Below are 26108 nucleotides of genomic sequence, written 5' to 3'. Positions count from 1 at the left end.
TGAGAAACGCTGGGCTGGAAGAAGCACAAGCTAGAATCAAGACTGCCATGAGAAATATCAATAACCTCAGATATGCAGATGACACCACCCTTATGGGAGAAAGCAGAGGAACTAAAGAGGCCCTTCATGAAAGTAAAAGAGCAAAGTGAAAAAGTTGGCTTAAACATTTAGAAAACATTTAGAAAACTAAGATCATGGTATCTGGTCCCATCACTTCATGGCAAATAGGTGGGAAACAGTAGAAAGAGTGACAGACATTTTTTGAGGGGTCTCCAAAATCGCTGCAGATGATGATTACAGCCATGAAATTAAAAGACGCTTACTCCTTGGAAGGAAAGTTATGACCAACCTAGACAGCATGTTAAAAAGCAGAGACACTACTTTGCCAACAAAGGTCCATCCAGTCAAGACTATGGTTTTTCCAGTAGCCATGTGTAGATGTGAGAGTTGGACTATAAGAAAAGCTGAGTGCTGAAGAATTGATGCTTTTGAACTGTGGTGTTGGAGAAGACTCTTGAGAGTCCCTTGGACTGAGGAGATCCTACCAGTCCATCCTAAAGTAAATTAGTCCTGAATACTCACTGGAAGGACTGATACTGAAGCTGAAACTTCAATACTTTGGCCACCTGATGTGAAGAGCTGACTCATTTGATAAGACCCAGATGCCAGGAAAGATTGAAGGCGGGTTGAGAAGGGGACGAACGAGTATTAGGTGGTTGGATGGCATCATCGACTCAAAAGACATGAGTTTCAGTAAATTCCGGGAGTTGGTGATAGAAAGGGAGGCCTGACTTGCTGCAGTCCTGGGGTTGCAGAGAGTCAGACACGACTGAGTGACTGAACTGGTAGCAAATCCCAAATTCTTTCCTGGGGAATGAAATTATAGCTGCAGAATTTAGATGATCACTTATGCTACTGAGAGATATTAGAGTCACCAGGGACCTCCTAGAATTCCTAGCAGCTTCCCTGGTGGGTCAGACAGCAAAGAGTCTGCCTGCAATGCAGGAGAGCCAGGTTCCAAAGATCCCCACTCTAGTATTCTTGCCTGGAGAATTCAGTGGACAGAGAGGTCTGGAGGGGTACAGTTCACTGGGTCACAGAGAGTCAGACACAACTGAGCAACTAACAGGGTCATAGGGTAACGTTTTACTTATCTTTTATGCATCCTTGCAATCTCCTTTAACGGTATCAAGTAGCGGAATCTAAAAGCTCTAAGGGGATATTACATTTTTAATACAATTTTAAGAAGTGAATATTAAAATATATAAGTCATTAAGTCAACCTGATATTGTTAAAAAAATATGCTGCTTCTAATTCTTCACTATAATAAATAATAACACTTGGATCATTATCTTCATACATCTCTGAGTAAATTTCTTCTTGACTAATTTCAAGAAATATTAACTGCTGTGTCAAAAGATTACTTCATCTGGAAAAAGTTTTTCTTACCAGTACTACCCAAACTTTGGAAGAGGTCAATTTTCATTCCAATTCCAAAAAAAGGCAATGCCAAAGAATGCTCAAACTACTGCACAATTGCACTCATCTCACGTGCTAGTAAAGTAATGCTCAAAATTCTCCAAGCCAGGCTTCAGCAATATGTGAACCATGAACTTCCAGATGTTCAAGCTGGTTTTAGAAAAGGCAAAGGAACCAGAGATTAAATTGCCAACATCTGCTGGATCACTGAAAAAGCAAGAGAGTTCCAGAAAAACATCTATTTCTGTTTTATTGACTATGCCAAAGCCTTTGACTCTGTGGATCACAATAAATGTGGAAAATTCCGAAAGAGATGGGAATACCAGACCACATGACCTGCCTCTTGAGAAACCTGTATGCAGGTCAGGAAGCAACAGTTAGAACTGGTCATGGAACAACAGACTGGTTCCAAATAGGAAAAGGAGTACGTCAAGGCTGTATATTGTCACCATGCTTATTTAACTTATGTGCAGGGTACATCATGAGAAATGCTGGGCTGGAGGAAGCACAAGCTGGAATCAAGATTGCCGGGAGAAATATCAATAACCTCAGATATGCAGATGACACCACCCTTCTGGCAGAAAGTGAAGAACTAAAGAGTCTCTTGATGAAAGTGAAAGAGGAGAGTGAAAAAGTTGTCTTAAAGCTCAACATTCAGAAAACTAAGATCATGGCATCCGGTCTCATCACTTCATGGCAAACAGATGGGGAAACAGTGCAAACAGTGGCTGACTTTATTTTTCTGGGCTCCAAAATCACTGCAGATGGTGACTGCAGCCATGAAATTCAAAGAAGGAAAGTTATGACGGACCTAGACAGCCTATTAAAAAGCAGAGACATTACTTTGCCAACAAAGGTCTGTCTAGTCAAGGGCATGGTTTTTCCAGTGGTCATGTATGGACGTGAGAGTCGGACTATAAAGAAAGCTGAGCGCCGAAGAATTGATGCTTTTGAACTGTGGTGTTGGAGAAGACTCTTGAGAGCCCCTTGGACTGCAAGGAGATCCAACCAGTCCATCCTAAAGGAGATCAGTCCTGGGTGTTCATTGTAAGGACTGATGCTGAAGCTGAAACTCCAATACTTTGGCCACCTGATGCGAAGAGTTGACTCATTTGTAAAGACCCTGATGCTGGGAAAGATTGAGGGTAGGAGACGGGGACGACAGAGGATGAGATGGTTGGATGGCATCACCGACACAACAGACATGGGTTTGCGTGGACTCTGGGAGTTGGTGATGGACAGAGAGGCCTGGCATGCTGCAATTCATGGGGTCGCAAAGAGTCAGACACAACTGAGTGACTGAACTGAACTGAACCTTTCCTGTGTAATACCACAAGCATCCTGAGTTTTACTACCACTTTATATAGTTATTTTAAACTTTTTATTTTGTATTGGTGTACAGCTGATAAACAATGTTGTGACAGTTTCAGGTGAACAGAGAGGGAACCCAGCCATCATACACATGTATCCATGCTCCCATCCAGGCTGCCACCCACCACTGAGTGGATTCCATGTGCTGTACAGTAGATCCTTGCTGGTTATCCATTTCAAACATAACAGTGTATAGGTGTCAATCCCAAACTCCCCAGCCATCCCTTTCCCCATTCGCCTCCCTAGCAACCATAAGTTCATTCTCTAAGTCTGTGAGTTGCTTGCTGTTTTGCAAATAAGTCCATTTGTATTTTTCATTTTTAAATTCCACATTGAAGGGATGTCATGCAATATTTCTCCTTATTTGTCTGACTTTCTTCACTCAGTTTGACAATCTCTAGGTCCATCCATGTTGCTGCAAATGGCATTATTTCTTTTTAATGACTCTTCTATCACTCTTTAATATACATTTAATAGGTCACTGTCTGTCTGTAGTTTCAAATAGAATGATTCATGAGGGTAGGGAATATATCTTATTCTTTGATGTACTGTCAGTAGCTGGCTCAGATGATAACCATATGACATGTACTCTTTAATTATTTGCTAAATTCAAGAAAGGGAATCAATATATAAATTTATAAACAACATATAAGAATATCTATCTCCCTGCACTGAGATTGAGAATTACTGATTATTAAGATCTGCCAAATTTAATAGACAAATAATACTATTTCACTGTATTAATTTTCATTCCTTTGATTACTAATGAAGTTGAACATTTCTATTAGCTGCTGGTGCTGCTGCTGCTAAGTCGCTTCAGTCGTGTCCGATTCTGTGCGACCCCATAGATGGCAGCCCATCAGGCTCCCCTGTCTCTGGGATTCTCCAGGCAAGAATACTGGAGTGGGTTGCCATTTCCTTCTCCAATGCATGAGAGTGAAAAGTGAAAGTGAAGTCGCTCAGTCGTGTCCGACTCTTTGCGACCCCATGGACTGCAGTCCACCAGGCTCCTCCGTTCATGGGATTTTCCAGGCAACAGTACTGGAGTGGGGTGCGATTGCCTTCTCCTTCTATTAGCTAGGTACCAGCTATTATTGTTTCTGAAAAGAATCATTTAGTCTCGTTCTTTACTAATTTTTCAAATTATCTTTTTTCTTACTGCCTTAAAATATCTAAAGATTTTCATTATTTTTTAAAGATGTTGCTAATTATCCTATATGCTAGCATTTGGTTTTGGTAATTAATATTCAGAAACATATTTTGAACAGTCAAAGCCAACTGATATTCTTCCCTTATCATTTTCTGTCTGTTTTCAGTGCTTAATTTATCAAGTTTTTCTCTACCATATAACTGGTACTTATGTGTTATCTGTCCTTACCTTTTTAAGATCATTATTGAGATAATTCATATACTATTAACATATGATTCACTCAATTTTAGTTTTTTTATTACTGGGATTATGCTCTCAGGAGATTTTAAATGGCAAACTTACCAAGGAAAATACCCTAAATGCAAAAAAAAAGAAAAAAGGCACACAGAAAAGAACACATGTCTACAGCAGAAGAGCTTACGTAAGAAGGCAGGGTGTTCTTCAACACCTCAGCTGGGAACACAGGCCTTGGAGACTCAAGCTCTGCGCATGCGCAAAAATGACTGTGAAAGTGACATGAATATTGATTTTGGGGTTACACATAAGTTTCAGCAAGCAGAAACACTCACAAATATGGAATGTGTGAATAATGAGCTTGACTGTTACATATGAATAATGGTGATACACACACATGCACCCACACAGTCAGCTGGTGAGTTTTATACTATTTCACTATCTTAATTATTGTAGTGTTATAATATATTTTAGTAGTATTTAATGAAATTTAATATTTTAGTAGTAATTCTAAGGTTGTTATAATTCTTCCATGCCCTATCTCAATTCTTTCTTTCAAAAAATCTTTGCTATATCCTGCCCCCTATTTATATTTCCAGAAAAACTTTACAATAATTCTGAAAGTCTTTAAAAGAACTGCTGTTGTGATTTTTTATTGAGTGCATTAAATATACAAAATTAATTTATAAGAAACTGACACCTTTATTAAACTAGATGTAGGAAAATATTCTCTCTACAATTATCTAAGGTTTCTTACTGGCCCTTAGTTAAAATTTACAACTTTCCTTATAGAAGTATTATATATATCTTTTTAAATTTTTATATTACAATTAACATCTTTGCAATAAAGCTATTTCAGGGAAAATGGTTTACTCTATAAACAAGTAACTCTATTTCGAGGAATTCATCTGAAGGAAACATATTACCCGAAAGAAATGAGCAGAAAATCATGTATTGATAAAGAAATCAATCAGCATTATAATGCTACTTAAAACAATGAAAATGAATCAACTTAAGTTTTTAACAACAGGAAAATAGTTTTTTTTTAAATTATAGATTAAAATATTTAGAAAAAATAATGCACTCAAAATGGGGCTTCCCATGTGGCTCAGTGGTCAAGAATCTACCTGCTAATGCAGCAGACTCAGGAGATGTGGATTCAATCCCTGGGTTGGGAAGATCCCCTGGATAGTAAATGGTAACCCATGCCAGTTTTCTTGCCTGAAAAATTTCATGGACAGAGAAGCTTGGCAGGCTACAGTCCATAGGGTCGCAAAGAGTCAGATACAACTGAAGTAACTTAGTACGCACACACAATTTATTCACCCCTTGTAAAAACTGCTCACTATGATACTTCATGTTCCTAGCACAGTGCCTGGGATATATTACATAATTAATAAATACCCAAATATTCAACTGATGGAAATTTATCCTTCTATTTAAGATAAAATAACATGAACTAGATTTACCCTCTTGCCTAAAAGAATTTCTCTCTCTTCCCCTGCAACAAAGACACACATACAAAATATATTAACAAATAATTTTCAAGACAAAGGATATCAGGCAATGGGCAGTGATTACTGAGAAACAAGAAAAAACAAGATGAATCCCATGACTATCCCAACTTCAATTGTTTTGAGATAATTTAAAGGTCATGAAAAAGCAAGAGGGTGGATAAGCCAAGAAATAACCAATAAAAGTCCATGAGTTAAGAAAAGAGCTGAGAATCCAGGGAAACCAAGACAGGTAGAGATTATATGGTAAAATGCCATAGAGGGCAGGGCTACAGAAAAGAACCCCAAAATTTCAGCACTAAATGCATATACAAGAAGAGAAATGCTCAAATCAGTCATCTAAATCACCCCCTAGAGAAAATTAGAAGAGAAAAATTAAAATCAAAGGAAGCAGAAGGAATAATAAATATCAAAGCAGGTATTAACGAAAGAGAAAAAAAGAGAAATCCAAAAGCTGGTGCTTTAAAAGCAATAAAACTGAATGTTCAAGAATGGATAACCAGGGAATGGCCACGATGGAGAATAGAAAGATTGGAAGATCACCTGCTCTTAGTGGCACACCAAACTTCAACTATTTACAGAGCAGCACTAATCTCTTCAAAACTAAAGATATAACAAGGATCAAGACAAGTAGAAGGAAGGTAGACACAGTGCAGAAAAGAACCATACCCCCAGGTAGGCCACAAATGGAAGAAGGATCATTATAATTGCAGAAGTTCTCCCCAAGGAACTAGGGGTACAACCCTCCTCATCAGGCTGCCCAATCTAGAGTTCCCAGAATGAGTGGCTTTGAAGACCAGTGGGGCATACTTTTGGCAAAGTCAGAGAGCAGTTGCAAACAGACTCTACTCTTAAAGGGCACAGACTCTCACATGATCTAAGATTAAGGGAAGAAGCAGTAATTTAACAGGAGCCTGGGTGAGATCAACTTGCTATTAGAGAGCCTCCCAGAGAAGCAGGAATCTTCTGGGACTCACCCTGGGGACAGAGACACTGACAGAAGCCATTTTCGGGCCCTTATTCAAACACAAGGGCAATGCTCTAGCAAGCACCATTTTGGAATCCTCTCTCTAGCTCATAACACTGAGACCTTGCCTAACTCACCAGTTAGTAGGTACCAGTCCTGAGACATCCCACATCAAGCAGCTAGCTGAATGTGGGCACAGCTCCACCTACCCGCAGCAGGCCAACACCTATAGGATCCCTTGAGCTCCTAGCTGGCCCAGGAACCAGCTCTGCCACCAGTGGCCCAACACCAGTTCTGGAACCCGTGAGCTCTTCAACCATCCAAATAACGAACCTAGACTCTCCCAACTCTGAAACACCCCAAACACCGCAGCCAGCTTTGTCAGGAACTAGCCCTGCTCAGCAATTCCACTCCTGAATATTTATCCAAACAAAATGAAAAGACTTATTTGAAAGATATACATACCCCTAAGTTCACTGCATTATTTACAACAGTTAAGAAATGGGAACAATCTGCTCTTTCCTCCGCTGCCGCTAAGGTGCTCGGTTCTTCCGAGGAAGCTAAGGCCGTTTTGGGGTGAGGCCCTCACTTCATCCGGCGACTAGCACCGCGCCCGGCAGCCCCCACCTAGCACTCGCCTGCACCATGGCCTCCGTCTCGGAGCTCGCTTGCATCTACACTGCCCTCATTCTGCACGATGATGAAGTGACGGTCACGGAGGATAAGATCAATGCCCTCATTAAAGCAGCCGGTGTAAATGTTGAGCCTTTCTGGCCAGGTTTGTTTGCAAAGGCTTTGGCCAATGTCAACATCAGGAGCCTCATCTGCAATGTGGGGGCTGGTGGACCTGCCCCAGCAGCTGGTGCCGCACCAGCAGGAGGTCCTGCCCCAGCCACCGCTGCTGCCCCAGCTGAGGAGAAGAAAGTAGAAGCAAAGAAAGAAGAATCTGAAGAGTCTGATGATGACATGGGCTTTGGTCTTTTTGACTAAACCTCTTTAGTAACACATTCAATAAAAAGCTGAGCTGTTAAAAAAAAAAAAAGGGAACAATCTAAATGTTCATCAGTAGGTAAATGGATATAGAAGATATGGTGTGTGTGTGTGTGTGTGTGTGTGTATACACACACATGCACACAACAAAATATTACTCAACCATTATAAAAAGAATGAAATCTTGTCATTTGTGACAACATGGTGTCCAAGAGGATATTAAATCAGACAGAGAAAGATAAATACCACATGATTTCACTTATATATAGAATTTAAAGAACAAAAGAAACGAACAAACATAACAAAAGAGTCACTGATATAGAGAACAAACAGGTGCTTGCTAGAGAGAAGAGATAGGGGAAGGAGAGAAATAAGTGGAGGAGATTAAGAGGTACAAACTTTCAGTTACAAAATAAATGAGTCACAGGTACAGTGTGGAGAATATAGTCAATAATCATGTAGTGTCTTTGTATGGTCACAGATGTTAGCTAGAGATGTAACATGGTTATCTTTTTGAAATGTACAGAAATACTGAATCACTATGCTGTGTAACAGAAACTAACATAGTTCTGTAGGTCAGTTATACTTCAAAACAAACTCATAAAAAAAGGAGTTAAGATCTGTGGTTACCAGAAGCAAGGGATAGGAGGAGGGCAATCTGGATGAAGGTAGTCAGAAGGCATAAGTTGTAAGACACATAAGTACTACAGATATAATGTACAACATGATAAATTAACATTGTTGTATGTTACATAGGGAAACTGTTAGAGTAAATCCAAAGCACTCTCGGCACAAGAAAAAATATTTTCTATTCCTTTTATCTTGTCTCTATATAAGATGATGGATATTTACTAAACTTATGTTGTAATCATTTCATGATGTATGTAAGTCAAATCATTATGTTGTATACCTTAAACCTATACAGTGCTATATATCAATAAAGCTGGAAGGGAAACAATAATGGATACCATTTATCCCACAGGAAATAAAAAAGAGCAATAAAACTGATAAACCTCTAACCAGAATGACTAATAAAAAAGTATAAATTATAAATATCAAGAATAAGGGAGGTAATATCAATATAGGTATTAATGAATAAGAGAATATTATTAACTTTATGTCATAAAACCTTACTATGTAGATGAAAGACATGTTTCTTGAAAATATTAATGATCACTCATAAAATAATTAATTCATATAGCACCAAGCTTACTAAAGAAATGGAAATTGTAGTTACAAATCTTCCACAAGCAAATCCTAGCCCCAGTGGCTTCACTGGTGAATTCCACCAAATATTTAAGGACGAATGTAACTGTACTCAAACTACCACAAGTGTATACACATCAAACTTATCAAACTGTATACTTTTAAAAATACTCAATTTATTATATACTAATTACATCTCAAGGCTGTTTTTAAAATGTTCAGTTGATGGAAAGTGGTAGGAGGGACACAGACATGCCAGGAGCCAAAGAGAAGCAGCAAAAATAAAAGGAAAACAATAAATAGAATGAGATTAAAGAAAAAGTACAGAAAGAAAAGAGCAAGTGAGAGGTTTAAATAGAAATGAATCCCAGTTGTAAAAGGAACAGGGTATTAAATCTAGAATGTGTGATAAGAAACAGCACAGTAAAAGTTTTGGAACTATCTGGAAATTCACTTAATTCCCCTAATTACTAATCCCACACAGAGTGAATATATAAGATTGGACTCTACTCGGTGTGGGTATGTATGTGTGTGCGTGTTTAATTAGCATATCAGAACCACAGCACAAAGCTGATAGAGTACTTTGGGCATGCTGTATTTCCAGAGAGAATGAATATATTAGAAATTCTATTTCTTCCATAACCTTCTAATTTATGAAGAACTGCCAATAGGTACAAAGATACTTCTTCAGATAACAAATTTTACAGCATGTCTAATTATCTAATATTTTCTAGGTATTTATTTATTTAATCACTAAATTTTTATTTTTTGTGGGAATATAATTGATTTACAACATTTACTTTCTGGTGTACAACAATGTGAATCAGCCATAAGCAGACATATATCCCCATCTCTCTTGAGTCTTCCTCTTTCCCCCATTTCACCCCTCTAGGTCATTACAGAGCACTGAGCTGAGCTTCCTGTGATTTCTAGGTTTTTAAAAACTAGAAGACAATAGTTGATTTTACCAAAAAATACTTGAGGAAGGAAAAAACCCCACAAAATTAAGTATAGTTATAATAAAATTAAATTTCATTCTAAAAAGAAAACTCAAGATACCAAAGCCTTTAATAGAAAAAATTAGAAAAAGACTGCATTCTACATAAATATACTCGTGAAAAGCTTACCTGTACAGTCGCATTTCACTCAGCTTTATCGTTATCAAATCAATAATGGGTGGGGGGTTGGTCTGACTCTTTGTTATTACATGGAATGTATTTTTCATTGTAATTAGTCCAAAATCAGCAACAAAAACGTTTTCAGAAACTGCAGACTGTGGGATAACCACAACAGGGGCTTTGATGTTAACATCCAACGCCATTCTAGAACTCCTCTGTGCCAGTTCTTTTACACCAGTAGCAGCCATTCCTGCTGCCTGAACAGTTGCCTCAGCTAAGGCTTGTTTACCTGCTTGAAAATTATCTATAAAAGCCTATAAAGAAAACAGAATGATATTCTTAAGGCTACCATCAATGAAAGAAATTATTAAATGTATCACTATTTATGATTTTACCTCCATAAGAAAAACTTTCTCTTGGTACAACTAAACATCATTTATTCAAAGTCTGTCTACATTAAACCTTAATCTTCTGCAATAGAAGTTGGGAAACAAAAAGATACAGATACAGAAACACAGTAAAACAATAAAAACCTAGTCCCTGGACCAAAGCAGTGTGGGGATATTGCAATGTTTCACTGGTATCTATTTCTCTTTTTATCTCATTTTCCTAAGGGCTAAACAATCCTGTTGTATTTCACTATTACAACCTCAATGCACAGAGGGCTTATTTACATTTGTAAGGTAAAACAGTAATGAAAATGTCTGCCAAGAAAAACTGCATGATAACCTCAGTTAAAAAGATCACCGAGACAACAACATTATTTATTTAGAATCAAGTGATTATCTCGTTTATACCACAATTTAGTTAAAGGAATGAATAGTGAAGTCAGAGACAGGCATGACACTCACAGGAAAAAATATCAGCTGTTAGCAAAACAAAAACAAACTATGAAGAAACAGAGTCTATATACCTTAGGGAAATGTCATAGGGATTAAATCTAAATCCCACAAAGCCCCAAATATTCATTGAATGCAACAGAAAATGTAATTTTCCTAATGATTATCTGAAACCAAACAGACTTCAATTGTATATTTAGCACTTTTAGTAAGAGCTGAAAGGTAAAATACTTAAATTATGTATAAAATAAAGAATTAAATATACATAACATATATAAAATGTACCTATATTTAATGTCTATAAAATACATATTTCAATTAACTAGAACATTCCCATGTGAAAAATGACACTATATAAACGATACTATACATTTCAGTCACGATAAACGGTACCTGAAATATTTTTAAAAACCAGGGGGAAATAATCAAGCAAGGAATTCCTCATCTATGCTTGAGAAATAGCAAACACTTTCCAACTAGTAGGGAAAAATAAATAAAAAATCAATTAACATACTTACCAATATAGAATACAGAAATTTTTTGACAAGAACTACTTCAATGCAACCAACAGTTAAATTAACTTGCATATCAACTATATTCATATCTGTGTATGCAGAACCAGCAGTTGCACCCATATAAGAAACCATTTTGAAGCTGAAAACTTCTTTTCCGGTAATATAAACAGCCTTAAAGAGAGAAAATTTCAATCGTCAGAATCCACTTCGGATAGAATGTCTTCAGTGCAAAAATAAAAACAAAACATACACATATATTTGGAAAATCTTCCAAATAGTGAAGCCAAGTATAAATAAGACAACAATTCTAACATCCTTACTAGAATCCGCACAAGGTTATTCAAAACAGAAATGGCAGTTCCCTTTTAGGATGAAATCAATTTGGTAGGTTTGGCACAAGATATTTTTAGTGGTAAAACAGAAAAAAAAATTATCCGAATATTCCTTTTCATTTAGTGAGTATACTTTTGTACTGAGAACTGCCATAAAAATGTATTTTTCATTCACTGTCAAAACTTATAATCTATCTTCTTGATTTGAGGTATGTGAATAGATTTTCCATATCCTTCAAAGGAGTCTTCTCCTATCAAAAAAACTTCTGTTCCTTATTAGTTTGTTGAGTCATCTCAACTGCCAAATAAGAGTTACCTACAGCAGTATGACATCTCAAGCTCCGCAATACATTAAAAATGGTTGGAGATATTAGCGATGTGGAATGACAGAAATATTCTGAAAGATAAACAGAGCACTCACTATTTTAATTTTTAACTACTTTATAGTTTTCTTGACCCTCCTAAATGCTAGAAGCAGGGCAGACGGCTGAAGAACCATAAGTAAACAAATTCCAACCGTCAAACAAAAAAAACCTCAGGAATCAGAGATAGTTGACTGAAGGCTGAAGTGTAAGATGAGACCCTCCTGAAGTCTATAGGTATTCTGCTTCTGCCTAGGATACAGAATGCTGAAGAGAGGTCATTGCAAACCTTAAGAATGAGAAAAACAAAAACAGACAAACTATAAAATTTTTAACTTTTCTTAAAGAAAGAAAGAGAAGTCACTCAGTTGTGTCCAACTCTTTGCAACCCCAGGGACTGTAGCCCACCAGGCTCCTCCGTCCATGGAATCTTCCAGGCAAGAATACTGGAGTAGGTTGCCATTTCCTTTTCCAGGGGCTATTCCCAACCTAGGGACTGAACCTGGGTCTCCCACATTGTAGGCAGACACTTCACTGTCCGAGCCACCAGGCAAGCCTCTTAACTTTTCTTAAAACCACTCGAAATCTGAGGCTACAAGCCAACCAAGCAGCCTGAAATCTAAAGAAAAAATAAGGTACCTTCAAGAAAGACAGAATCTTAAGCACCAGCTCACCTAGGATAAGGGGCAGGAGAAAAAAGATGCCATATACCACATACATGAGGTAAGAAGAACTGAGATAAAATGATAAAGGCTGACTGTGAACTAATAATGGGAGACAGAGAATTCCTGGGAGTCACAGACACAGAGGAGCTCACACTCAGCTGTAAGCATTTCATTGTGCACTTTATGTTGGGAGTTCCTGAGTGACTAGGGTCACAGTGGAATACCAGAGGAAGATTTCCTTGCTACAATCCTCAAAGAAAGGAGAAGCCTCCACCCTAGAAAAGGCCCAAAGTACCATCAGAATTACTGTCTCGAACAGAAGCCTTAAGAAACTATGGGAAAGGCAGTAACCTTGTTGCTCTCAGCTCTCCATTAACATGATTTAACTCCCATGCTAACACACTAGCAGAAAAAGAAGGCACACGCACTTTCAGACATAAATACAGCTCACTTCCATCTCTATTACCGTGTACATGATGTCTGACAGTCAATCATTAGCTACAAAAAACCCCAAAAAGGAAGAAAAAAAAACGAATGACAAAACTATCAACAGAATCAGACTTGCCTAAAACATAGATGTTGAAACACTCAGCCAATGGATTTTTAATCATAATCATTAGTAAGGCTAGTGCTTTGAGTGGAAAATATGGAAAACATGAAAGAACAGATTAAAGAATATGAGCCGAGAAATGGAAAACAGAAAAAAAGGTCAATACTAAAGATTAAAAAACAGGGTAACAGATGAAGAATACTTTCAAGTGGGTTTATCACTATATTCAATGGAGCCAAGGACACAATGAGTGAACTAAAAAATAGGTCAACAGAAATTATACAAATCAAACATAATGAGAAAAGAATGGGAAAAGAACAGAGGATCTAAAGGTCATGGGATGATCTCCAATGAGAATCTAAAAGTAATTTTTGGAACCCAAGAGGAAGAATAGGGACAAAATGGAGGAGGAAAAGGAGGTGAGGGAGGAGGGAGATGGAGGTAGGAAGAACTACCTGAAAAGACATAAAAAAATATTGAGAGAGAGATCCAAAAAGCTCAGAAAAATTCAAACAGGACAAATATGAATATATACTTACATATATATAGACCCACTATACACAAACACAGAAGGCAGTCAGATAAAGACAAGATATTATGTACACCTAGCAGAAGTATCACTCAGATAATGACGGTGAAATAAAAGTGCTTTTTCCCCTAGTTCTGTTCCCTCCTTCCTGACAAAAGATGAGATAATTCATAACTAGCAGAGGTGCATTATAAGAAATCATTAACTTCTTCAGGTGGAAATAAAAATAACAGAATTTTGAAGCTACATGAAAAAATTAATTCCAGAAATGGTTAGAATAAAGGTAAGAAGGTATATGTCTTGTAAAAAATTAATTTCTCTAAAAGAAAAATAAACCCAAATCAGTACATATACATTGCAAACTTTCAGCATACACAAAAGTAAAACATATTACAATAACACTGTGAAAGGCAACAAAAGAAGGAACTGACAGTAGTGTTGCTAGGATATATTACATAAGCAGTGAAATAGTATCAGAAGGTAGACTATAATATCTTTAATACTATTAATCAATAAAAAGCAGAATAACTTCCATAAGTCACATGAGTGACTTGGGACTACCCGCCTTGAGTCCAATAGAAGAGAAGAAATTTTCATAAAATAGTGTTTAGTGCAGAGATTATGGCCTAGGAGGCAACAGACATAGATAAGGGGTAAATAAAAAGATCATACTAAAAGATGGATATTTTAAGTAAAAACCTGTATTTTGAAACATAAGGTCCCCTCATTCTTCATCCAACTCGCTCCCTGAACTTACACCATTAGGCCTATACTTATAGTACTTTTCTAAAAGGAAAATGACTGGCCCGAGAGAAAAAGAAAACAAACAAACAAAAAACTCTATAGATACTCAAGTTTTGAGGCTATAAAATCACTGCATTACTGCCTACAATCTGCCATGATGTTCACCTGTCCAAATGATGTTCACCTGGCCAAAGTCCTGACTACACAAAGCTTCCAATCAGCTCTGAATATTTAGGCAAAATTACCAAGTCCTTCTAAGAGAAAGAAAGCCAAACTGTCATCAGGATTAGCAGCAGCAATTTGACTGAACATTCACACTAGGCCAGAAGATATAGAATAACATGCTTAAAATCATCTAGAAAAGAAAATGCAAGCTAAAGAATCAAAATCCAGTCAGAGTATCCTGCAAATATAAATGTAATGCAACATATAAACATTCGTGCAGTATCGTTCTTACAACTATAAGCCCTGCCTAAGAAATCTACTGGGGAATAAATTTATGAGTAGCTAAAATTTTGGAGACGTCAGCAGAAAGACTGGTGAAGACTCCCATTTAATAAGGAAGAAATTTTTTTGAATATTCTGAATCAGAGTATTATCATTTTGCAACCCTTTAATGAAATGGTGGTTTTTAATATTACAAAGACAGCAAACTATGTGAACCCTTTGAAGATATTCAACACAATCTATGAAGTATTCTTGTCTTCCCCAACCCCCACAAAACAAACAAAACAAACTCCCTGAATCTCACTGAATGAAATTTAACTTATCAATCAGGCTCCAAAATCACTGCAGATGGTGACTGCAGCCATGAAATTAAAAGACGCTTGCTCCTTGGAAGAAAAGCAATGACCAACCTAGACAGAGTATAAAAAGCAGAGACATCACCCTGCTGACAAAGGCCCCTACAGTCAAAGCCATGGTTTTTCAGTAGTCACGTATGGATGTGAGAGCTGGACCATAAAGAAGGCTGAGCACCGAAGAATTAATGCTCTCAAACTGTGGTGCTGGAGAAGACTGTTGAGTGTCCCTTGGACTGCAAGGAGATCAAACCAGTCAATCCTAAAGGAAATCAAGCCTGAATATTTATTGGAAGGACTGATGCTCCAATAGTCTGGCCACCTAAAGCAAAGAGCCAACACATTGGAAAAGATGCCCATGCTGGGATTGAAGGTGGAGGGGAAGGGGATGACAGAGGATGAGATGCTTGAATAGTATCATCAACTAAATGGACATGAGTATGAGCAAACTCCAGGCAGGGAAGCCTGGCATGCTGCGCACACAGAATCAAACATGACTTAGTAACTGAACAACAGCTGTACATGGTAAAAAAAAAAAAAAAAAAAAAAAGACATCTATTTAAATAAATGATGCTAGGAAAAAAGAAGCCAATGTTAAAAAAAGTGAAACTGGATTCCAGCCTCAATCATATTTTAAAAAAAATCAGTTTCAAGTAGGATGAAAGATGTAACAGTGAAAGGCAAAATCATATAACGTTTAGAAGGTGGCGGAGGGGAATACCTTTATGAATTCAGAGAACCAACTGATTTAGAAAATGTAAAACTCTCAAACCAAAAAAGGATAAAATTCAACTTCATTAAAATTAACAACTTCTGTTTCTCAAAAGACATCATAACCAAACTGGGAGTAACTATTTGAAACAAAAATAAACTAAGCAAGGAATAATACAGACCATATTAAATGATTTCCTACAAATCAATGAGGAAAAAAATGAACATTCCTTCCCCCAAAATTGGTAAATCAAATCAGGGTTCAGCAAACTACCATCAGCAGGATTAGGTAAGAATGATTTTCGTATCTCTAAGTAGTTAAAAATAATCTAAATAATAGTAATATTTTGTGACACATGCAAGTTATATGAAATTTTCATTTTATTATCCATAAAATAAAATTTTATTGGAACACAGTCAAACCATTCATTTATACATTACCTATGGCTACTTTCACATTACAATAGCAGAGCTGAAGAGTTTTAACAAAACTGCATGGCCCACAAAGCCTAAAAGACAATCTGGCTATTTACAGAAAAAGTTTGCTGGCACCTGGGTTTAACAAACATTTCATAGAAAAGCAAGCATAAATAGTCTATAAATATATGAAAAACATGCAACTTCATCACTGGTAAGAAAAATACAAACTGAAAACACCATATTATATACTCCAGATCTTCAAAAACTTAACACAATTTCGAGCACTGGCATTGAAATAAAATACCAGATCTCTCTTCCACGGCTCCTGGGAGTACATGAAATGTACTTACATTCTCTGGAAATGCTTACATGAGATATGTCCAAGAATATACCAGGAGACATGTGCAAGACTAGCTACAGAAGCAGTGCTCATAAAACAAAACAACAGAAACCAAATATCAATAGAACAATGAATAAATAACAATATATACTGGAATCAAAGTTAACAAAAAAGGAAAGGAAAATGGGGGTAGGACAAGAAGATACAAGTGAGAAACTTCATTTTGTAGCTTTTTTTAAGTTGGATTTTTAACCTTAAATATGCATTAGAAATAAAATTATAGAAGGAAAAAAGTACACGTCTTGGGTTAGAGTATTAGTTCCATTTCTAACTACCTAAATGTCTTTTAGTAGATTCATTACATTAGCTTTATTTGCTAAACAGGATAAATAAAAAGGACAATATGCTTTCCTCAGTGCTCTAGTAATATAATTTTTCTTTCAAATAAAAGCAATGGAAGCAAATTAAACCACGGCTTCTAAAAAATGTCTTGATCTTTATACCTATGAGCCATGCACCTGTGATGTTTGGGGGATGCTTGTTATTCCATGCTAACAAATAAGAAATGTAAGGAATAAGAATTTTTATTTAACATATAAATCAGGTCATCTCATCCATATTATTTGCTAATAAGCTGACATATCTATTTTCTTTCCTCCTGTCATATTCCAAACTTTGACTTCCTGACTCAACAAGTACCTCAGCCTTTTCTAATCCTACTACTTGATATTCTCTTCACTCTTTTAAACATACCACCTCACACAGACGCCCTTGATCAAAAGTCACCTATACAATTCCACAACAGTGTCTAATCTAAGAACCTTACTCTCTTGCACCCAGTAACAAAGGACTTATCTTTCAAACACTAGCCACATAGTTTAAAGGACTTCTAACATTAAAATGCTATGTTAGTTAAGCATCCATGAAAATGAACTTTGAAAAATCTTATTATTCAATCTGATTTCATACCCTCTGGTCTGAAATCTAAAATGCATAATAAAGTTCACAGTATTTCAAGATAGAGGAAAGATAATAAGTAAAAAGGCCACTTGCTACTAGCCAACCCACCCTCCAACAATCCCCAACACTTGAGTTCCAGGAATATTATCTGTACTAATTTCATTTATGAGATACTTAACCTCATTTTACAAATAAACAAAGATTCTGAGATGAGGCCACACAACTACTGAAGAGCAAGGCTAAAATAAGAACCCAATTATGCCTAATTTCAAAACCTATGGACCCAATAAGACACACTGTTAAAATCCAACAGCTCTTTAATTTACACCTATGACTAATCTTACAAATAGCTGTGAAAAGAAGGGAAGCGAAAAGCAAAGGAGAAAAGGAAAGATATACCCATGTAGAGCTGCAAATAATAGCAAGAAGAGATAAGAAAACATTCCTCAGCGATCAATGAAAAGAAATAGAGGAAAGCAATAGAATGGGAAAGACTAGAGATCTCTTCAAGAAAATTAGAGATACCAGGGGAACATTTTATGCAAAGATGGGCTCAATAAAGGACAGAAATGGTAGGGACCTAACAGAAGCAAAATATTAAGAAGAGGTGGCAAGAATACACAAAAGAACTGTACAAAAAAGATCTTCAAAGCCCAGATAATCACGATGGTGCGATCATTCACCTACAGCCAGACATTCCTGGATTGTGAAATCAAGTGGGCCTTAGGAAGCATCACTAGAAACAAATCTAGTGGAGGTGATAGAATTCCAGTTGAGCTATTTCAAATCCTGAAAGATGATGCTGTGAAAGTGCTGCACTCAATATGCCAGCATATTTGGAAAACTCAGCAGTGGCCACAGGACTAGAATAGGTCAGTTTTCATTCCAATCCCAAAGAAAGGCAATGCCAAAGAATGCTCAAACTACCGCACGATTGCACTCATCTCACAGGCTCGTAAAGTGATGCTTAAAATTCTCCAAGCCAGGCTTCAGCAACACGTGAACCATGAACTTCCAGAGGTTCAAGCTGGTTTTAGAAAAGGCAGAGGGACCAGAGATCAAATTGCTAACATCCGCTGGATCATCAAAAAAGCAAGAGAGTTCCAGAAAAACATCTATTTCTGCTCTATTGACTATGCCAAAGTCTTTGTGTGGATCACAAGAAACTGTGGAAAATTCCGAAAGAGATGGGAATACCAGACCACCTGACCTGCCTCTTGAGAAATCTGTATGCAGGTGAGGAAGCAACAGTTAGAACTAGACATGGAACAACACACTGGTTCCTAATAGGAAAAGGAGTACGTCAAGGCTGTATACTGTCACCCTGCTTGTTTAACTTATATGCAGAGTACATCATGAGAAACGCTGGGCTGGAGGAAGCACAAGCTGGAATTAAGACTGCCAGGAGAAATATCAATAACCTCAGATATGCAGATGACACCACCCTTATGGCAAAAAGAGAAGAAGAACTAAACAGCCTCTTGATGAAGGTGAAAGAGGAGGGTTAAAAAAAAAAAGTTGGCTTAAAGCTCAACATTCAGAAAACTAAGATCATGGAATCCGGTCCCATCACTTCATGGCAAATAGTTGGGGAAACAGTGGAAACAGTGACTGACTTTATTTTTCAGGGCTCCAAAATCACTGCGGATGGTGATTGCAGCCATAAAATTAAAAGACGCTTACTCCTTGGAAGGAAAGTTATGACTGACCTGGACAGCATATTAAGAAGCAGAGACATTACTTTGCCAACAAAGGTCCATCTAGTCAAGGCTATGGTTTTCCCAGTGGTCATGTATGGATGTGAGAGTTGGACTATAAAGAAAGCTGAGTGCCGAAGAATTGATGCTTTTGAACTGTGGTGTTGGAGAAGACTCTTGAGAGTCTCTTGGACTGCAGGGAGATCCAACCAGTCCATCCTAAAGGAGATCAGTCCTGGGTGTTCATTGGAAGGACAGATGTTGAAGCTAAAACTCCAATACTTTGGCCACCTGATGTGAAGAGGTGACTCATTCTAAAAGACCCCGATGCTGGGATAGACTGAGGGCAGGAGGAGAATGGGACGACATAGGATGAGATGGTTAGATGGCATCACCGACTCAAAGGACATGGTTTGGGCGGACTCTGGGAGTTGGCGATGGACAGGGAGGCCTGGCGTGCTGCGGTTCACGGGGTCGCAAAGAGTTGGACACGACTGAGCGACTGAACTGAACTGAACTGATGACTAATCTTAAAGGACAACCATATTTAATAATGTTAATTAATAGAAACATGTTCATACCTTTTTGTATACAGCTGTTACATCAGAATCCAGAACAATTATATTCCTTAGGTTTGCATTTGTTTCAGTCACTAATGGCCTCATAATGATTTCACAATCAAGCCCTAAGGGGAAAAAAAGAATCATTCAATTCCTTTTCCTTCATTTAGTAGTTCTGAACTCACTTTTTATCAAATCTTGTTACCTTCTATCTTAATTTCTGAAATGTTACGTTTCTGATCTTGAATAAAGATCTGTAAACATGATAATTCTGCTAAAATCTGCAAGGTAATAGTGTCTTCATTCTTGGATGATTTTAAAGCTGCAAAAAGAAACTCGTATTGTAAAACATAAGACAAAATTTTTAGTAGTTATCTTACTACGTTTATAAAGTAACTGAAATCACAACAATAATGTGAATACTAGAGGAACATCTGATTTGCAAATTGAAAGCAAGCAATAATATGTTACCTATTAAGTTATGAATTCTAAAAAAACAATCAAATCCAATGAAACCAAAGCCAAACAAATGCAAACAAAGAGACAAAACAAAATAGTTCTAGATGAGAATAACATTTGAAACCAAGTTGTAGCTGTAAAGTCAATCTTTGGCAATTTACTGATAATAAGGTGATACTCGTTATTATCCAACTTGTAACTTTTGACTGCTTAAAAATAGCACTTGGTTTAAAAATATACACTCATATTATTGAAATTGTTAGTCCTATGTTTCTAATCTAAAATAATATTTTGTTGTTCAGTCATTCAGTCGTTTCCGGCTCTTTGAGACCCCATAAACTGCAGCACGCTAGATTTCCCTTTCCTTCACCACCTCCTGGAGTTTGTGCAAACTAATGTCCATTGAGCTGGTGATGCCATCCAATCATCTCATCCTCTGTCAACCCCTTCTCCTCCTTGCTTCAATCTTTCCCAGAATTAGGGTTTTAAATTCATGGCAAATAGTTGGGGAAACAGTGGAAACAGTGACTGACTTTATTTTTCAGGGCTCCAAAATCACTACGGATGGTGATTGCAGCCATAAAATTAAAAGATGCTTACTCATGGAAGGACAGTTATGACCAACCTAGATAGCAGGGTTTAACTACATTAAATTTATAATTTTCAGGTGGCACCAGTGGTCAAGAACCCGCCTGCCAATGCAGGAGATGGAAGAGATGCAGATTTGATCCCTGGGTCAGGAAGATTCCCTGGAGAAGAGCATGGCAACCCACTCCAGGATTCTTGCCTGGAGAATCCCATGGACAGAATCAACTAAAATGAATGACTAGATAAATAAAAGCTACTTTCTTTAGCAATAATCACTTTACTAACATTTTTTAAAATTAACTTGGTACATAATGAATCTTTTCAGATATTAATCTAGGCAACAGAATTCTGAAGTCAATATCGTAAGATAATAATAAGCCAAGAATCAAAATTTATTGATCTACTTGGTAAAAATTTGAAGTTGAATTTTAAAGAAACATACGTATTTTTTTAATAACCTCCCCTTTGTCTTCAGTCTCCACAACATGCACCAGGGCTGGTTTCTCCTCCAAATATGGAAGGATATTATTAAAATAATTTATTGTATTCAGAAGTGCATCAGTATGTAAATGAATATCCAAAGAGGAAAAATTCACCTAAAGAACAAAACTGATTTTAGTAACACAACAAATATTCGTTTCCCTGTTCTATGTTCTTTGTGGCATAAAGGATACAATTTATAATAGTTAATTTTTATCCTCAAGGATCTTACAGTTCCAGTTAAAATTTTTATAATACATTTGCTTAGAAATACAGTATCTAACTAAAAAATAAATTATTATTCACTTATACCTTTATCAGTTGCACAACACTGTTATAAGCATTCTTCAATACTGTTGCAGGTAAATTATTTTCAACCTACACAAAGTGAGAAATACAAATCTGTTAGATTATCATAGGAACACAATTGCACATACAATTACACAATAGTCCTAATACGCATTTATATAATGCTTTGAGCTATTTATATACATATAATTACTTAAAAACTGCTTCACCAGAACAAAAGAAACTTGGTAATTATAGAGCAAGTATTCAGTAAATGTGCTACATACTATCTTGCTTATTACCAAAAATAGAAATTTAGATAAAGATATGGTACATACATATAATGAAATATTCATCATAAAAAAGAACAAATTTCAGTCAGTTCTACTGAGGTGGATGAACCTAGAGCCTGTTATACAGAGTGAAGTCAGAAAGAAAAAAACAAATATTATATATTAACGCATATATATGGAATCTAGAAAAATGATATTGATAAATCTATCTGCAGGGAAGGAACGGACACAAAGATCTAGAGAATGGACTTGCAGACACAGTGGGGGAAGGAAAAAGTGGGACAAATGGAGAAAGTAGCATAGACATATATACACTACCACGTGCAAGACAGACAGCTGGTGTGAAGCTGCTATGTAACACAGGGAGCCCAGCCAGGATTCTGTGAGGACTGCGAGGGGCGGGCTGGGGGGACGGGAGGGAGGCTCAGAAGGGAGGTGGTAAATGTACAATTATGGCTGGTCTGTGGTGTTGTATGACTGAAACCATCACAACATCGTAAAGCAATTTTCTTCCAACTAAAAAGTAAATTTAAAAAAAGAAAAAAATTCCCACAAAAAAAAAAAAGAGTGGAAATTTAGATATTATCACACGTAGAGGACAATCATTTAATCATCCACAACTTTGTAAGGTCCTTCCCAAATCTTCCTGAATGTTAAAACAAAATTTTGACAGAATAGTCCACCAGGTATCAAATATTCTGTGTTATATTTAGATCTGGAACATTTTTATATTGATAATATAAAAGTTGTTTAATTCATAAACAATACAAACACTAAAAACTGCAACAATAATATTAAAAATAATAAATAGTAAAATGTAAAAAAAGTAAAATAAATAAATAATAAAATAATAAAATGTAAAATAAAATAAAATAAAAATTAAAAATAAAAATAAAATAAATAAAAATATTTTTAATAATTTTATTTTATAAAAAATAAAAATAAAATTTAAAAATAAAATAAAAAATAAAAAAGTAAAATGTAAAATAAAATAAAATAAAAAATGTAAAAATAGTAAAAGCTGCAACAGTAATAGTAAAAAATGGTCTTAAAAATTATATAATGCTTATTGAACATTATTCTTACCATAAAATACTATAATTATTAAAATAATGTGGCACTTATATAAAGACAGGTCAATGAAAACAAAGGCAAAATCATATGTAGATGACAGTAGACATGAATATTTAATAAATGATGACTTGGTTATCACAGAAAAGGACTGGAGCCACTGACAGCAGGAAAATTAGGTAACTTCAAACTCTCGTGGGAAATCAAGTGAAAGCTTCATCTTTTATAGTATACCACAATAAATCTCATCAAGGTTAAAAAGTCTGTAGATTCCCTGATGGGGGGGAAACAGTCAAACTGCAGGTCATTTCTACTTAGAAAGTGGGCTGCTTATTGTCCTGCTACATTAAGTGTTTATAAATCATGAGTTATCTAATAGAGGATAACAAAATAAAACATCTTAAAGTTTTAGGAGATAAAGTGATCACATCAGGATGGAGATTAAACTGAGTATTTCTAAACTTATAGAACCTGATTTAAATATCTCAGCAGCATGCTTACCATGCCTGCACGCGAGGTAAGTCGCTTAGTCGTGTCCGACTCTTTGAGACCCTATGGACCGTAGCCCACCAGGCTCCTCTGTCCACGGGATTCTCCAGGCAGAAATACTGGAGTGGGTTGCCATGCCTTCCTCCAGGCCATCTTCCTGACTCAGGGATCAACCCCACATCTCTTAAGTCTCCTGCACTGGCAGGCAGGTTCTTTACCACGAGCACCACTTGCTTACCATAGCAAGTATATAAATCAAACTACTTACCTTCACATATTCCAGTGTTAAGAGATCTTCCATTGTGTTATCCAGTGTTGTAATCAAATAAACTGGTTTCTTGTTTTCATCTAAAAATAATTTCTCAAATTATTCTTTCATAGAAAAACTAATGGGAAATAAATGCAGGAAATATTAACAACTATAGAATTGGAAAAGAAGTATTTCCTGTATCAGTTCTGAACTCTGATCTCTGTATTCCTCAAATCAGGTGGTCTTTCTTCCTTTATTTTAAACTCTACAAATGTAATTTCATCTCATGATTCCCTTTTCTTATGCCACATTGCAAAAGATTCTTATCTTACCTTTCTAAACTTAGATACGAAGTTAAGAAAGAAAAAGTAGCAATCAGATAGAGAAAACAATGTTTATGAGGAACAATAAAAGGACATGAAGTGATGCTGGTCCTGAATCACAAAAATAGTCAGAATCTCCAAAAACAACTGTATACAAAAAACATCAGATGGTGAGAAATGAGCTGTTCTGTGTATTAGTTTAGATTAAAATAAACCTGAGTACCATATTATCAGTCTTTACAAATTATATTGTTGCTTCTGCTTAAAATCTAAGAAAATAATCAAGCAAACTGCTGAAGAAGAGTATTTTGTGTCAACTTATGCCTTTGAAATCAATAACAAGATACTGGAAGATAGGAGTACAAACCAGTCATACTACTCTTGACGGAAAAAATACAGTGTATCTCCACAGAACCCTCCAGATTTAAGTTTATTAGTACTTGAGCTAGCCTTCTACTGTACATGCTAATCACATTTCCTCCTTAAAAAGGTCCCCACTTTTTCACACGTTCATTCATTCTCTGAACAACTATTTACTGACCATTTACTTTGTGTAAGAATATTGTATTTGCTTCTTCCTACTCTTTCTAAGAAAACATAAGCAAATGTATTACAAAAACAGGTAAACTGTTAGTTGTATATCCTGTATTATGTATGCAAGGGTTTTCTTACCCTTTGCTCTTAGGGAAACAAAAAATTATAAAAAAATAAATATTAATAACTTCTGTAATACTTCTGGATTACTGGAAAGCACTATCAAGTTGGCTCACTTTTCTTTCCAACTGTCAGAGCAAACTTTCTTGATGTAAAAAGCATAATAAGGCAGAATTCTGTTTCTTGCATGTATGATAATTTTTTCAAGAAGAGATAATCATAACACAATTCACCAGATGCAAGTTGTAAAGGGCCACAGAACAAGTGTAGAGTATGGAATTAAAAATGTGTAAATCATTTCCAATGACTAAGTTTTCAGGCCACAATACTTAATCTGCTTCCCAACATACAGAGATCACAATCCAGGTCTCACAAAAAAGGGAAAGTTTCGTTATACCAGTTAACGATATCTTTTGTCTGAGAATGAGTTCCCAGAGAAGAGGACATTCTCAAATCCTTGATACGTATATAAGCATATTCCTCACCTTTCTTATTCCCACAGAGAGTTCAGCTTAAGTTTTTAACTCCCTTATTTTAGTATCTCAGTTTACCGCAGGGTAGCGGGGGGAACCTCTAAATGAGTTCAAAGGATTTCATAGGATAGGTCCCATTTAAAACTTAAATAACTTATAAACATTTAAAAAAAAAAAAAAAAAGCTAACAATCAAAAGGGAATTTCCTGGCAGTCCAGTGATTAGAACTTCAACACTTTCACTGTCAGGGCCCAGGTTTTGATCCCTGGTCAGGGAACTAACATCCTAAAAGCCACAAGGCCATGCCCAGCTCCCCCCCGACAAAAAAAATTTTTTTAACTATAAAAATTAAAAAAAAAAAACCCAACAAAAAACACTGGTTCCAGGACAGCCAAGAATAACGTACTTTTATACACATGCAAATAAAATATATTTGTGCAGTTTCAAAACTAAAAGTAAAGCCTTGTTAATTTTAAGTTCAAAAAAAAAATTAAGCCAACTGTTTCATTAATCACTTTGAACATCAATGGTCTAAATGCACCAAGTAAAAGACACCAATTTCCAACATGAATCAAAAAAAATAAGACCCAAGAATATACTGTCTGCTAAAAACCCACTTTAAATACAAAAGTATGTATACTTTGAAAGTAAACAGATGTTGAAAAATACATTATGCTAACACTAAAA

At 36.2% G+C, this 26108-nt stretch overlaps 2 protein-coding genes across 4 annotated transcripts in view; one reads left to right on the top strand and one right to left on the bottom strand.

The window, feature by feature from the left end:
- VPS13A (vacuolar protein sorting 13 homolog A) overlaps positions 1–26108 on the bottom strand; it is a 268740-nt gene that overhangs the window by 134868 nt on the left and 107764 nt on the right. For all 3 annotated transcript variants that reach the window (XM_043890712.1, XM_043890713.1, XM_043890714.1), the window contains exons 27-33: positions 23990–24069; positions 21893–21958; positions 21543–21696; positions 20259–20375; positions 20075–20178; positions 11387–11554; positions 10039–10343 (exon numbers count right to left, since the gene is read on the bottom strand). In XM_043890712.1, the coding sequence (XP_043746647.1) occupies positions 10039–10343; positions 11387–11554; positions 20075–20178; positions 20259–20375; positions 21543–21696; positions 21893–21958; positions 23990–24069 (994 nt within the window). The remainder of the gene's footprint in view (positions 1–10038; positions 10344–11386; positions 11555–20074; positions 20179–20258; positions 20376–21542; positions 21697–21892; positions 21959–23989; positions 24070–26108) is intronic.
- On the top strand, positions 7233–7757 carry LOC122685792 (60S acidic ribosomal protein P1-like). Its single transcript, XM_043890715.1, has one exon. It carries the CDS (start codon positions 7361–7363, stop codon positions 7703–7705), a length of 345 nt encoding a protein of 114 aa, XP_043746650.1. The 5' UTR covers positions 7233–7360; the 3' UTR covers positions 7706–7757.

This window comes from Cervus elaphus, chromosome 29 (genome assembly GCF_910594005.1).
Source record: "Cervus elaphus chromosome 29, mCerEla1.1, whole genome shotgun sequence".
Lineage (NCBI taxonomy): Eukaryota > Metazoa > Chordata > Mammalia > Artiodactyla > Cervidae > Cervus > Cervus elaphus.
Note: the sequence above shows the minus strand (reverse complement) of the source record. Positions and strands in the feature narration are given on the sequence as shown.